At 50.4% G+C, this 13471-nt stretch overlaps 1 protein-coding gene across 1 annotated transcript; it reads left to right on the top strand.

Moving 5' to 3' along the window:
• The first annotated feature begins 10158 nt into the window (after window positions 1–10158).
• Window positions 10159–13172, top strand: LOC139001710 (toll-like receptor 12). The gene has a single exon (XM_070403224.1). It carries the CDS (start codon window positions 10159–10161, stop codon window positions 12877–12879), a length of 2721 nt encoding a protein of 906 aa, XP_070259325.1. The 3' UTR covers window positions 12880–13172.
• The last annotated feature ends 299 nt before the right edge of the window (window positions 13173–13471 follow it).

Consider the following 13471-nt stretch of genomic DNA (forward strand, 5'->3'; position numbering starts at 1 on the left):
CAGTCTCAATGCAATGGGCAGAGATGAGAAGCTCAGCAAATGGTTGGAATAATAATACCAGCTACCACAACTGCCTAAAGAGAAAAACAGGTATCATTTCAGGGCAGGTGCTATTATTGCTCTAATTTTGCTGATGAGGAAACTGAGGCTTAGAGAGGATAAGGACCACACAGTCATATATTCTACACTTGCTCTTAGAACTGGAAATTTGAGACGCTGACTCAGTTTTTCTTTGAGTCATGTTGTTGTTAATAAAACTTTAGCCCTGACCGGTTTGGCTCAGTGGCTAGAGCATCGGCTTGCGGACTGAAGGGTCCCAGGTTCAATTCCAGTCAAGGGCATGTGCCTTGGTTGTGGGCACATCCCCAGTAGGGGGTGTGCAGGAGGCAGCTGATTGATGTTTCTCTCTCATCGATGTTTCTAACTCTCTATCCCTCTCTCTTCCTCTCTGTAAAAAAAAAAAAAATCAATAAAATATATTTAAAAACAAAACAAAACAAAAAACTTTATAGATAGTCTAGAATACCCTCTGCCTGCTATAGTCTATTTTTAGAAGCCAAGCTCGGGAATCTTCGAGGAGCTTGCTTAAGCTCAGCATATACAGAGAGAGGAAAAGGCTCCAGACTATAATGTTAGGAGGTTTGGAGGCCAATCCAGAGGCTCTGCCACTAAATCACTGTTCAACTTCAGAAAGTTATCTAACCTCTTTCGGTCTAAGTCATCTAAGACTCTGAGAGATCAGAGTCTGCAATTAATATGGTTATTCTGGCTCTAAGATGCTAACATCTAACTTTACTATTCCCAGTAGAACTTGAGGTGTCCCTCTTAGAAGCCCTGTTCTTTATTTAAAAATTTCCCTGAAAGAGACCCATTTATGTTCATTTACATATTCATCCATCCATCCATTCATTCACTCATTCATTCATCAAAGTTTTATGGAATGCCCTTGGCACCAGGCTCTGCTCTAGGCATCGGAGGTGCGGAGATGAATCAGGCCCACTGTTTTGTCTCTAAGTTCATGGTCCATTGGAGGAGACAGACCGAGCCACAGATAATGATAAAACCTGTGGAAAGTTGTCCCAATTACAAAACAAGATGTACAAAGGGGGTATACAAAGATTTGGCACCAGGCCAGGGAGGAAGTGGCAGAGAAGAGAGAACAGCATGAGTTCAGCTGCGGGCCTATGGGGCATGCAGGAAGAAGCATCCAGGAGCCCATTGGGTAGCGGGGTCTGAGGCTGGGGGGAGCTGTAGGTTTAGGATGTGGATTGGGGTCATTCACAGCAGATGATCACGGAAGTCCGAGAGCACACATGCTATTGTGATTTCCCTTCCGTACACTGTCCCCGAACCCCCCGTGGCCTGACCGCACTGGGTGGTCACACACACCAACCTTTCCCAGGAAGGGTCCTGCCGGAGACTGACCTATGCTGGGTGCAACAGTGTACATGTGGGCCCTGGTAGGGACAAACGTGCCACACCGATTCCGTTTTATGGCCTTGTCTGCTGCGGGAACACGTAGCGAGGGCACCAGGTCATCCTCGGTGCAGCCGGGACATAAATCAGCCAGCGGCCTGCTTCCTGAGGCCCCGCCAAGGAGGACGGGGCCTGCCCAGCCCTAACTGGGATCAATTACAGGCCATTCCCTTGCCGGCCCGAGTTTCCTTCCACAGACTCATGCAGGCCTGGCCCCGGGAGACCCTGCAGAGAAGCAGCTCTTAGGTTGTGTCTGTGACAAGATGCAGAGCTCTGACCTGGACAGGGCGAAGGAGAGATGGCTATGTGAAGAAGGTAATGCTGATGATAATGAAGCAACAACATCTTCCTTTCCTGGATGCACTGGGCCAGGCACTGTGATGAGCGCTTATACACATTCTTTCATTTTGACCTCACAATAACTTTCTGAGGTAGGGCCTATTGCCGACCCCATTTTACAGATTAGGAAAACAAGGCTCAGGGGATGGAGTGATTTGCTCAAGGCCACCCACTGAGGAAGCGTTGGAGCCCTGAATTCAAACCCAATTCTGCCTGCCCCGAAAGATGAGTTCTAAAGAATGGCAAAGAGACAGCCTGTTCTTCTTTTTTTTTTTTTTAATATATATTTTATTGATTTTTTATAGAGAGGAAGGGAGAGGGATAGAAAGTTAGAAACATCGATCAGCTGCCTCCTGCACACACCCCACTGGGGATGTGCCCGCAACCAAGGCACATGCCCCTGACCGGAATCGAACCTGGGACCCTTGAGTCCGCAGGCCGACGCTCTATCCACTGAGCCAAACTGGTTAGGGCAGCCTGTTCTTTAGAGTCAAATAGGCTTGGATTCAAATTTTGGCTCCGCTGTGTCCTCACTATGTGATCTGAAGCTTTGGTTTTCTCATCTATAAAATGGGGAAAACAGAATACACCTTGTGACAAATTAGGAATAATATATAGAGCGTATAGTATATAAGGCTCACCGAGTGGTAGTGTTATTATCATCGCCTTTGCCTCTGACCTTTGCTCACCACATTCTAGCTAGCAGATGGAGTGTGTGCACAGACTCATTGGGGCAGCACATTTTGAGGCCTGAAAGTGATCTGATACAGTTGAAATGAAGTGAGAGGCAAAATAACTGAGAATTGAGGTTCAAAAAGTAGACAGAGGCGGGATCATGCAGGGTTGCCTTGGAAACCATTATAAAGACTTCGGGCTTTATTCTGAGATCAATTAGAAGCTATCTATAATAATAAAAGCCTAATATGCTAATTAGACCGAACAGCCGAATGACTTTCTGGACATCATTCCGGACGTCCTTCCGGATGAAGCCACAGTGGCGGGGGTCAAGGCAGAGGCAGTTAGGGGTGATCAGGCAGGCAGGTGAGCGGTTAGGAGCCAGTGGTCCCAGATTGCAAGAGGGATGTCCAACTGCCTGCAGGATTGGGCCTAAACCAGAAGTTAGACATCCCGAGGGGTCCTGGATTGCGAGTGGGTGCAGGCCAGGCTGAGGGACCCTCTGGTGCATGAATTTTGTGCACCAGGCCTCTAGTTGAATAATAATAAACAGGTAGAGGAATAATATACTTGATTTCTGCTTCTCAGAGAGATGCTTTAGGCTGCCCATCTTGTTTTTCCCCTAGTGCCTCAGGGTATACAATGGGGCCTAGGACATAGGTGTTCAAAAAATATTTGTGGAATAGGTTTGCCAAAAGTTACTGTTTTATCCAGGCCTGCCTGATTATGGGAAACACCTCTTGCTAGCCCAGGGAAAGAGGATGCATTTTAGGGATAATTGGAGATGCTCTCTATGGAAAGCCAAGAACAGAGACTAGAACTAGGAGATAATTCTAGATCAGTGATGGCAAACCTATGACACGCGTGTCAGAGGTGACACTCGAACTCATTTTTTTGGTTGACTTTCTTTGTTAAATAGCATTTAAATATATAAAATAAATATCAAAAATATAAATCTTTTTTATACTATGGTTGCAAATATAAAAAAATTTCTCTATGTGACACGGCACCAGAGTTAAGTTAGGGTTTTTCAAAATGCTGACACACCGAGCTCAAAAGGTTCGCCATCACTGTTCTAGATCCAGATGGCCTCATGTCTCCATCAGCTGCAATGCACAGGTGCAATCTGCCTGCATCTCACGTATCCACTTCTTTCCTACCTGCTAGTCTCTCTCATTCTTAGTTTTGGTTTCCCAAGCATGTTGGTTTCCAACATGGTCCATTGTAGTCTCACTGGCTCTTTCTACATTTTGAAATTTCCATCTTAGGTCCTTTTGATAATGGCTAATTACTTGTTTCTTAGTTCAAAATATAAGAGAGAAACTCTGATCGGCCTAAGCTTATCTTTTTTACAGGATGAATCTGAATAAAATGCATGAATACCTGAATAAAATCAGGATCCTGTGCAATAAAAAGAAAGGAGGAGAGTTGTTGGGTAGGCAATCAATAATGACCACTGCATTACACAAATACTTGTTTAATCACAAGTTATGATACGTGCTTTGAAGGAGAAGTACAGGGGTTAAGAGAGTGTAACAGGAGGGTCAGGATTGAGCGTAGGGTAAATTTTAAAAGGCCTATGAATTACCTGTGCTTGAGTCAATGCTATAGTACTTAGAGTACAGGTTAAACTGCCACAATGAAAAGTTCCAAAATACAAAAGCTTATATGAGCTATGTTGACTTTTTTCCACATGAAAAACCCACGTGTGAGGAGTCCATGCCTAGCAGGGTCAGCTCTGTTCCAAGGAGCTCTGGAGGGTGTTAAAGGAAGAAAGAGAAAAAGGAGCTCACGGAGGGCAAGTCAAAGGCCCTGCTCCGGGTGCAGAGTGCATGGGTGCAGATATGCAGGACTTGGGGGAAGAGATGCAGGACAGACATGGGGCTAGGTCAGGGGTGGGCAAACTTTTTGACTCGAGGGCCACAATGGGTTCTTAAACTAGACCAGAGGGCCGGAACAAAAGCATGGATGGAGTGTTTGTGTGAACTAATATAAATTCAAAGGAAACATCGTTACATAAAAGGGTACGGTCTTTTTTAAATTTTATTTTAGTTTTATTCGTTTCAAACGGCCGGATCCGGCCCGTGGGCCGTAGTTTGCCCACGGCTGGGCTAGGTAGTTCAATGCAGCAGGGAAATCCAGTAAGAGGAGGACAAAAGGTGCCTGTTGGATATGGCATTTTAAGAGTTCCTGTGGTCCCAGAAGGGCAGGAGTCAAATTGTGGGTTGAGGATTACAAGTGAGGATATGGAGCCAGACTGTAAGACAACACTTTTGAGTTACTTGGAGGAGAAGAGAACGAAAGAGGAAGAAATAGCCAAATCTAGAACAAAAGAGTTGGCTGTTTCAGTTGGTAGAACTTTGAGGATATTTTCAGGAAGGAGGACTGTTTTAGTAGAGGAGAGTTTGAGGATGTAGGAAAGAGGAATTAGTACCCAGTACTAGGGAGAGACAGCTCTCAGGGGAGATGGGTGTGGGGACCAAGAGCAAAGATGCTCTTGAGATGAACCTTAACAGAAAGGGAAACACCACTTGTGAGGTGAGAGAAAGGCCGTAAGGATGAATGGTCAAGTGGTTATATCTGTGGGCGTGGGATGGGGTGAGGAGTCAAGCAGTTCCTGTCCGATGGCTCAGTAAACCTGGGGAAAAGGGTTCCTGGCACAGAAGAGGGATGGGAAAATCAGAAAACAAGGAGTCTCTGCACCCACGTTTAGATTAAGCCAGGTTCTGGGTCACATGGCTCGTTCCAGTACAGCCACCCTGAAGCCTCCTGGCTTTCACAGGCCAGGCACACTCTCTCCTGGGGGCCTTTACACTTGTTCTTCCTCCTGCCTCGAGTGTTCTTCTCCAGAGCTGCAGGTTCTCTCTCTTGTTCTCCAGGCTTCTGCTCACATGACACCTCGTTAGAAAGGTCTTCCGGGGCCACCCTACTTAAAATTGCAACTCATCCCCACTCCTTGTTCTTTGCAATCTCATTCATTACTTTATTTTCTCCATAGCACTCATTATCATAAGACATATTACATATTTACTTACAATTGTCTTTTCTCTCTCATTAAAATTAAGTTCCACAGCTTAGAGATTTTATGTTTTGTTTGCCGCTCATTCCCTACCACTTGCAAGCATGTCAAACTTGTGGTTGGCGTGTGGCCCGTCGGCCACGAGTTTGACATGCTTGAACAATGCCTGCGCATAGTAGGCTATCATTTGTTGGGTGAATCAATGAAAACTTCCATTGCTTTTGTGCTTTGTAGCTCTGGTAATATAGCTTGCATTATTTCACCTCCGTGCTTACTTTAACTTAATGATTTAGTCTTAAATTCTATTTTGTTTTCTTCCTTTCTTCCTCTTCCTTCTTTTTCCTCTTCTTCTTAACAATGCTATGGTCTTTTTTTTTTTTGCATTGTTGGAAAAACTGCAAAGTGTTTTGTTTTGTTTTAGGTTCAAAGTCATATTATCTTCTAAGAAAAGAGGATGGGAGAGCAGACCCTCTAAATGGCTTAGGACAATTGTTTGTGTCAGGCAGAAAGTTCCTAAAGTGGTGACCCATCTGCAAAGCCATTAGTTTTGTAGCACATTAACGCATGATTAATAAAAAGACAGACACACACATATCTACAAAACAAACAACCTCCCAACATACACACACACACACACACACACACACACACACACACAAAGAGAAGAATCAGGAGTGCCTTTCAGGTTTGTAGAGTGAGCGACAAACCTGTAAGTTTGTAAGTGGATAAGTGTCATGCTATGTACTGCAATGTCCCCTGATGTTGAGAAGCTGGAGGGGAGTGAGTTAGGGTGGGATAGCAGGGCACAAAATTAGGAGTTTGTTTGGTCTCATGTAGGGAGTGGCTATGGGGTCAAGCCTCAGACTGACCAGTGGCAGAGCCACATGCAAGTCCCAGCTTGGAGGGCAGAGCCCTCCCAGCACAATTAAGCTTGACCTTACAGTCCTCCCTTGTTCCTGGGTAGCTAAGACATATGGGCTGTGGGAGGTGCAGCAAGTGCTGCCAAAACAAAGCAGAAAATGGCAACAATAGGAAAGAAGCAGATTTGAAATTTGCAAGAACACTGTAAACATCTTCCCCTTGTTTTGCTTTGTGTGATCTGACTATAAATAAAGTTTCGGCTTACAGCTGTGTCACTGTTTCCTCATCCAGGAACAGTGATCCTACCTGGCCCCAACTGTATTCTCTTGTCTGTCTTCTTTAATCCTTCACCGCCCCTCCTCAGGTTCACCCCTGGCTGTGCTGGACATGATCCAGTCTCAGTTAAGTTTCAATTGCCGGTTTGGCCTCCACATGAAGACAACAAATAGGCAGTTGGATATAAGTCTGGAGCTTAGAGGAGAAGTCAGTGGTGATGATATTTATTTGTAAAGTCATTGGCAGTCGGATGGTATGTAAAAGCCATGGGACCAATGAGATCACCCAGGGAGAGAATGCAGAGGAGAGACGGGAGCCCCGGGTTCCCTGGGAACATGGCTTTGTTAGACAGAGTTGAATGAGAGGGAGTCTGGGGAGGGGAGGCCCTGTCGAGGTCCACACCAGGGATCCAGTAGGGTAGACAGAGGTGACAAGTGACAACCACAAATAGGAAGAACATGTAAGAATTCTCAGAGATCTTGGGAAAGGAAACCTGGTAAGAGCATTTCCTGAAGTCTTGGAGATTGAGGGTTCAGATTATGGCTGCATATGCATTAAAGGGGAGTGTGGTCTGCTAGCAGGAGAAACAAGGCACATCCGGGTCACTCCTCTTTTCATGGGTTTGTTTCCCCCACCTCCCACGAGCCTCCCAAGGGCAGGGACTCTGCCTCCTTGGCCTTGGTACCCTGTGCAGCTCAGAATAACTGTGCATGAGCAAGGGAATAGAGCGAATATCTAATAGGCCTTGTACACATTGTTTAAAAAAAAAAAAAAGAGTCTAGATAATACAATCTGCAGGCCAAAAGGAAAGGGAACACTGAGAAACCAGGACCAAATGGCTCCTAAATGCCCAACCTGCAAGCCCTTTCAGGGGATATAACAGCTGCTACGCTGAGCAAGAGAACATTTTGCTTCTCTCCCTGATCTGTGGAGAAAGCCATTCGTCCCCAAGCAGAGCATCCCAGCAAGGTCACGACATAGACGGGAACCATATGGAAAGGGGTTTCTGAGAAGTCCCCAAGGAGGGAAGGTGCTGGCTTCTCCCTCCCTCTGAGCTCCCTCAGTGGCTCCCTGGTGGGGGTGGAGAAAAAGAGCATCAAAGCCAGCAGGGAACAAGGGACTTCCAGCAGGTGTGGTGGGTGGTAGGAGTGGGTGGAAGAGGGTACACGGGACTAGAGCAGGGAGGGATGGATCTTCTGCACCCTCCTCTCCCCCCCGCCCCCCAAAGCTGGCCTGGTGTTCCCTTGGGATGGGGTGGCCATCGTCAGCCATGAGAACGTAGAAGCAGAGATGGCGGTTCGGCGGGGAAAGCTGAAGCAGAGGTGGGAGACAGGAGCGACTGGCAGGTCTCTGACGGCTCCACTCCTCAGTCCTTCCCCAGGCCCAGCTGACTGAGGGTTCCAGGAGATTCCTCCCAACAGATAGTGCCTGGGGGAGTCTGAGTTGATTTCTGTTCCTCATCACAGACACAGCCTCAGCGAAGACAATGGAGAAGCCGGGGCCACTGTTGGGGCCACCTCTTTCACTTCCCCAGAACGGCTGCTGCTGCTGCAGGACGACCGGGAGCTGCTCCCAGAGAGCTCTGCCCGGCCGCCCGGGCTGGATTCCCATTTGTTCTGTGCACCAGGGAAAACATGTCCACATCTGTGGCCCTTGTTCAGACTCCTCTCTGTCCTTGTGATGTTTGCCCCAACACATCACAAGGGCGTCCGTTACTCAGGCTGCCTGAGAATTACACCTGAAACACAGAGGCAGTAACAAGGAAGAAACAGTCAAACCCAACTGTCTCCTGGAAACCCAAATGGGGAAGTAATAGCTGGGGCATTTCACCTTCTACAGAGGAAGAAACGAACGACCTCGGGGACACACTCGCTGAACCTCCGTGGACCACAGTTCTCCATTTGGGGAATGTGTGTGTGGTGAGGGGGGATTGTCACTCACTCTAGGTTGTTAGAATGAAAGAGAGCATATGACTGGCACATAGTAGGTTCTCAATTGAGAATAAAGTTATTTTATTATTAAAAAGGATTCTGGGAAATAAAACATTTCCGGGCTTACCTTGTTTAAAGTGCTTCTCAGGATGCCTAGTATATACGAAGGTGTAAGAAATGGGAGTTAGCGCTAACTGGTTTGGCTCAGTGGATAGAGCGTCGGCCTTCAGACTGAAGGGTTCCGGGTTCGTTTCTGGTCAAGGGCATGTACCTTGGATGCGGGCACATCCCCAGTAGGGGGTGTGCAGGAGGCAGCTGATCGATGTTTCTCTCTCATTGATGTTTCTAACTCTCTATCCCTCTCCCTTCCTCTCTGTGAAAAATCAATAAAAAACATATTAAAAAAAAAGATATGGAAGTTACATGAAAAATGTTTAAAGCTGGGATAACAACGGACGTTAACTTAGGCAACCAAAGCCATTGCTTTTGTTGTTGGTAGAGCTGTGGGTCAACTGTTTCTGCTTTTTATTGAGAATTTCTAGTGTCATTACCTGAATACCATTACGCGATGAAATCACCGATACCTTGTTTGATTAAAGATTATTATTTGATGACCAGTTAAGAACTCATAGACAAGGTGATCACGGGGTTTGGGGAGGGAAGAAGGTGGTGGAGACAGAAAGAACCCCAATGAAAGTGCTTTTCTTGTGAGTTTATTGTTTAAAATCATGATCAGATATTGAATAGTTTATGCATTGAGATCATCAAAGAGCACCTTGCTTTTTCTCTTTCGGCTCTCCCCTGGGGTCCTGGCTCCATCCGGTAGTGCATGTCAAGGTCGAGGCCACGGACAACATTCTTCCTAGCCCCTGCCTGGAAGGGCAGGAATGGGGCCCTAGATTCCTCTTGGGTAAATCTTGGGCTTTTTGGAACATTCCATGTGGAGCATTACAAGATGTCCATGAAGGCATCACATTGATGTACTATTTTGCCTGTAAAACATCTGCTTTTTAAAAATCCTGATTTGCTCAAGACCTCCTTTCCAAAGTAAGGAGAGGAAGTAGTAAAGGGGCTGCTGAGAGAACCGTCATTCTGACACTTACATGTAATTCGCAGCAATCCTATGAAGCAGGAATCGGTATGCTGAGCTTACAGATGAGGAAGCTGAAGCCGAGAGAGGTGCAGTGCCCGGCTCAGGCCCATGGCAGGGTGAGATCCTGCACTTTGGGCCCCAAATTTTGTGCTCAGAAATGCTCGCTTCCTCACAACAGAGAAGCGAGACCCGGGCCCTTCCTCTCAGGAGAGTACTTCTGCCTTCCCTGACCCTTGGATCCTCTGCTCTAAGCGTCTCTTAATCTGGCCCCGTCCTCCCAGCAGTTCTACAGTTTGGAAGCATGCGGCCCTCAGACCCTGCTTCCAGACCCTCCTGGTACAGGGCGCGGTGTACCCTGCCGGTGCTGTGAGTACGGGGTATGTGTGTGTGAAGGGGAGGAAGGGGTCTGGGTTCCTCTCTGGGAAAGGGAGGGGAGCAGACAGTCGGGTTCTGATTCTGCTTGTCTGTCGAGCAGACGTGGCGCTGAGATGGGCGGACGTTTGCTGCTGCCTGGTCTGCTCCTGTTCCCTCCTCTGATCTCGGGCTGGACCATTTCCAACTGCTCAGTGACCGAAGGCTCCAGGCTGCACCTGGTCTCCCATTTCTCCCTCTGCGGCTTGGACTCCAGACTGCCCTTCCTTGCGGTGTGCTCCGGGGTGACCAACGTGACAAAGGCCTTGGAGGCTGTGCCACAGGGTGTGGAGGGGCTCTGTCTCCGTGGTTCCCCTCCGGTTCTGCCCTCGGACGCCTTCTCCCGCTTCCCTGGCCTCAAGGCCCTGGGGCTGACCCTGTATCTCACACAGATCCTGCCCGGAGCCTTCCGGGGCCTGGGACAGCTGCAGCGGCTGTCTTTCATACACCTCCCCGTGAAAGACCTCTTCCTACCCCCTGATGCCTTAGGCAACCTGAGCTCCCTCCAGTACTTAGCTTTCACGGGCGCTTGCCTGGATGGGAACTCGGGGGTCCGGTTGCCTCCCAACCTACGGCAGCTGTCCGTCACTTTGAGTTGCCTTGAGGATATGGGGCAGCTGGCCGACATCTTCCCAGACCTGGTGCTTGGCTCCTCCTCCGGCGATGCCTGGACTCTGGAGACACTGGACTTGAGGTCAAACAGGTGGCTGAAGATGGCCAGTCCTGGGGGCCTCCAGGGCCTCAAGCTGGGGACTCTGAATCTGGACCACACGAAGATGAAGGCAGCTGCAGTGATGGGACTGGGGCTGCGGAGGCTGGATGCCCTGTCTGTGACATACACGGACACGGCCGAGCTGCCCGCCGGGACAGTTGCCCACTTCGAGCTGCAAGAGCTGAATCTGGGACAGGGGTGGATGCGGATAGAGCACATAGCTCTGGAGGCCCTGGCTTCCTGCGAGAGCCTGAAGAGCTTGAGTCTTAAGGGAAGTGGCCTAATGGACCTGCCACCAGGTTTCCTGGCTGCCCTGCCCAGGCTTCAGAGACTGAACCTGTCAGGCAACAAACTATGCAGCGCCGTGCTGTGCCCGAATGAGACAGGAGCTGTGTCAGGACTGCGGGCCCTGGACCTGTCCAGCAATGAGCTGCGTAGCCTGGCCCCTGACACCTTCTCCTGTCTGTCCCACCTGCGGGAGCTGCTACTTCAGACGAACCAGCTGGTTTGGCTGGAGGGCCAGGTATTCCAGGGCTTAAGGAGGCTGGAGATGTTGGACTTGAGTAACAATCCACTGGAGGCCCTGGGCAAGGGCTGGTTGGCTCCTCTGCCTGCACTCACCACCCTCAACCTGCTGAAGACCCACATTGTGCTGAGCCCAGCCTGGGACTTCTGGGGCCTGGAGAGTCTGCACGACCTGAGACTGCCGCTCCGATCTGGCCCTTCTGGGACAGCGCTGTCCCTGCCCACGAGACTGACCAGCTTGGAGCTTCACGCAGTGCCAGGCGGGGAACTTTGGGAGTTGGCTTCTCCTGTCTTTCCAGCCTTACAGAACTTGACTCTAAATGGTTGGGGGCTGCAGCTGGGGACCCAGAAGGTCCCCAAGATCTTCCCTGCCCTTCGCCAACTCTCCCTGTTTGGCAGTAGCTTGGAGGGCCTCTGTTCCCCCGGCACCCCCAGCGTCTTCCTCTGGCAGCTCCCCAGGCTCCAGTATCTGAAGGTACAGGGGGACGGGCGCGGCCCCAGGCCCTGCTGCATCACCGGGCTGCCCAGTCTACAGGAGCTGACGCTGCAGAGACTGCTGTCCCGAGCGCAGCCCCGCCGCGTGCAGCTGGAGGAGCTGGTGGGGGACCTGCCCAGGCTCCAGGTACTGCATGTGGCCCGAACGGGGCTGGAGACACTGTCTGCGGTTGCTTTCCAGGGCCTGGGAAGTCTCCAGGTCTTGGTGCTAGAGTGGGAGGCAGGCCTCGTGCTGGATAGCAGTCTCCAGGAGCACAGTCCCCAGATGCCACAGTACGTGTATGTTCTGGGTTCGTCCTTGGCCTGCCAGTGTGCCAATGCCTGGGTGGAGCCCTGGCTTGAGGGGTCCCCCAGAACATATGTGCACATAGCGTCACCCCAGCTGTGCCAGCCAGAAGCCGGGGTCCACCCCAAGCAACGCCTCTTCCCCTTTCTCTGGAGTCACTGCTCCAGGACTCTAGAGTTGGGACTCTTTTTGGGCAGCTCTGCCCTGCTCCTTCTGCTGATCTCCTTGCCCCTCCTGCAAGAAGCCAGGAACTCCTGGCTCCTCTATCTGCAGGCCTTATTCAGGGCTTGGCTTCAGGATCTGAGGGGTCCGAAGGGTGAGGGCAAGAGGTTCCTCTATGACGTCTTTGTGTCCCACTGTAGGCAAGACCAGGCCTGGGTGGTGCAGGAGCTGCTGCCTGCCTTGGAGGGCCGCCAGGGGCTGCGCCTCTGCCTCCCTGAGCGGGATTTCGAGCCAGGCAAGGACGTGGCTGATAACGTGGTGGAGAGCATGGCCAACAGCCAGGTCACGCTCTGCGTGCTGAGCGGCCAGGCTCTGCATACCCCACGCTGCCGCCTGGAGCTCCGCCTGGCCACCTCCCTCCTGCTGGCCGCCCCCCGCCCCCCACTGCTGCTGTTGGTCTTCCTGGAGCGCGTCTCACGCCACCAGCTCCCCCGCTACCACAGACTGGCCCGGCTGCTCCGCAGAGGAGACTACTGCGTGTGGCCCAAGGAAGAGGAGAGCAAGGACGACTTCTGGGCGTGGTTGGGGAGCAGGCTGGAGCAAGCCAGGCTGGGCTAGAGTGAGTGCATGTAGGTCGGAGGGTGGGATAGGAAGGAAAGCCATCCTGGCAGGGAGAGCGTGGGTATGTGTCCGTGAGTGAGACTGAATGGAGCTTCTGGGAGGTGGGTGCTGTGTATAGGGAGGATCGACGGAGGGCGATGGAAACATAGGGCTTTGGGAAGGCTCTGGAGGGACGGCAGGTGGCCATGAGGTATGTGATGTGACCTCAAGAGGTCCAGATCCTCAGTAAACGTACTAAATGCATGGAATGAATGGCTTAATTGGTCTTTTTGTTTTCTGATGGAAACTCACATGAGAAAGAGGGTGCAGGGGTTGGGGTCACGGAAACTGTGGCCTGAAGGAAATAAAGGGGGGATTCAGGGAGAGTATGGGAAAGAAAGGAAGGCTCAGAGGACTCCTACGCTCTGGAATGGGGTCCAGGACAAGTTCAACCAGCTCTTCAAGGGGCAGAGCGGCCCCTTCCGCCATCTGGGTTATAGGGGAACTGGCAGCCGAGGACCAGAAAGCTGGGATGCTGCCCAGGAGGCAGCAGGCTGATTGTCCGTTCCCTCAATGCGGACATGAAGGCATGGTCATACCTATCACCTTG

The sequence above is a fragment of the Myotis yumanensis genome, unplaced genomic scaffold (assembly GCF_028538775.1).
Source record: "Myotis yumanensis isolate MYYU_CA2020_CCGP unplaced genomic scaffold, mMyoYum1.0.hap1 SCAF_2, whole genome shotgun sequence".
NCBI lineage: Eukaryota > Metazoa > Chordata > Mammalia > Chiroptera > Vespertilionidae > Myotis > Myotis yumanensis.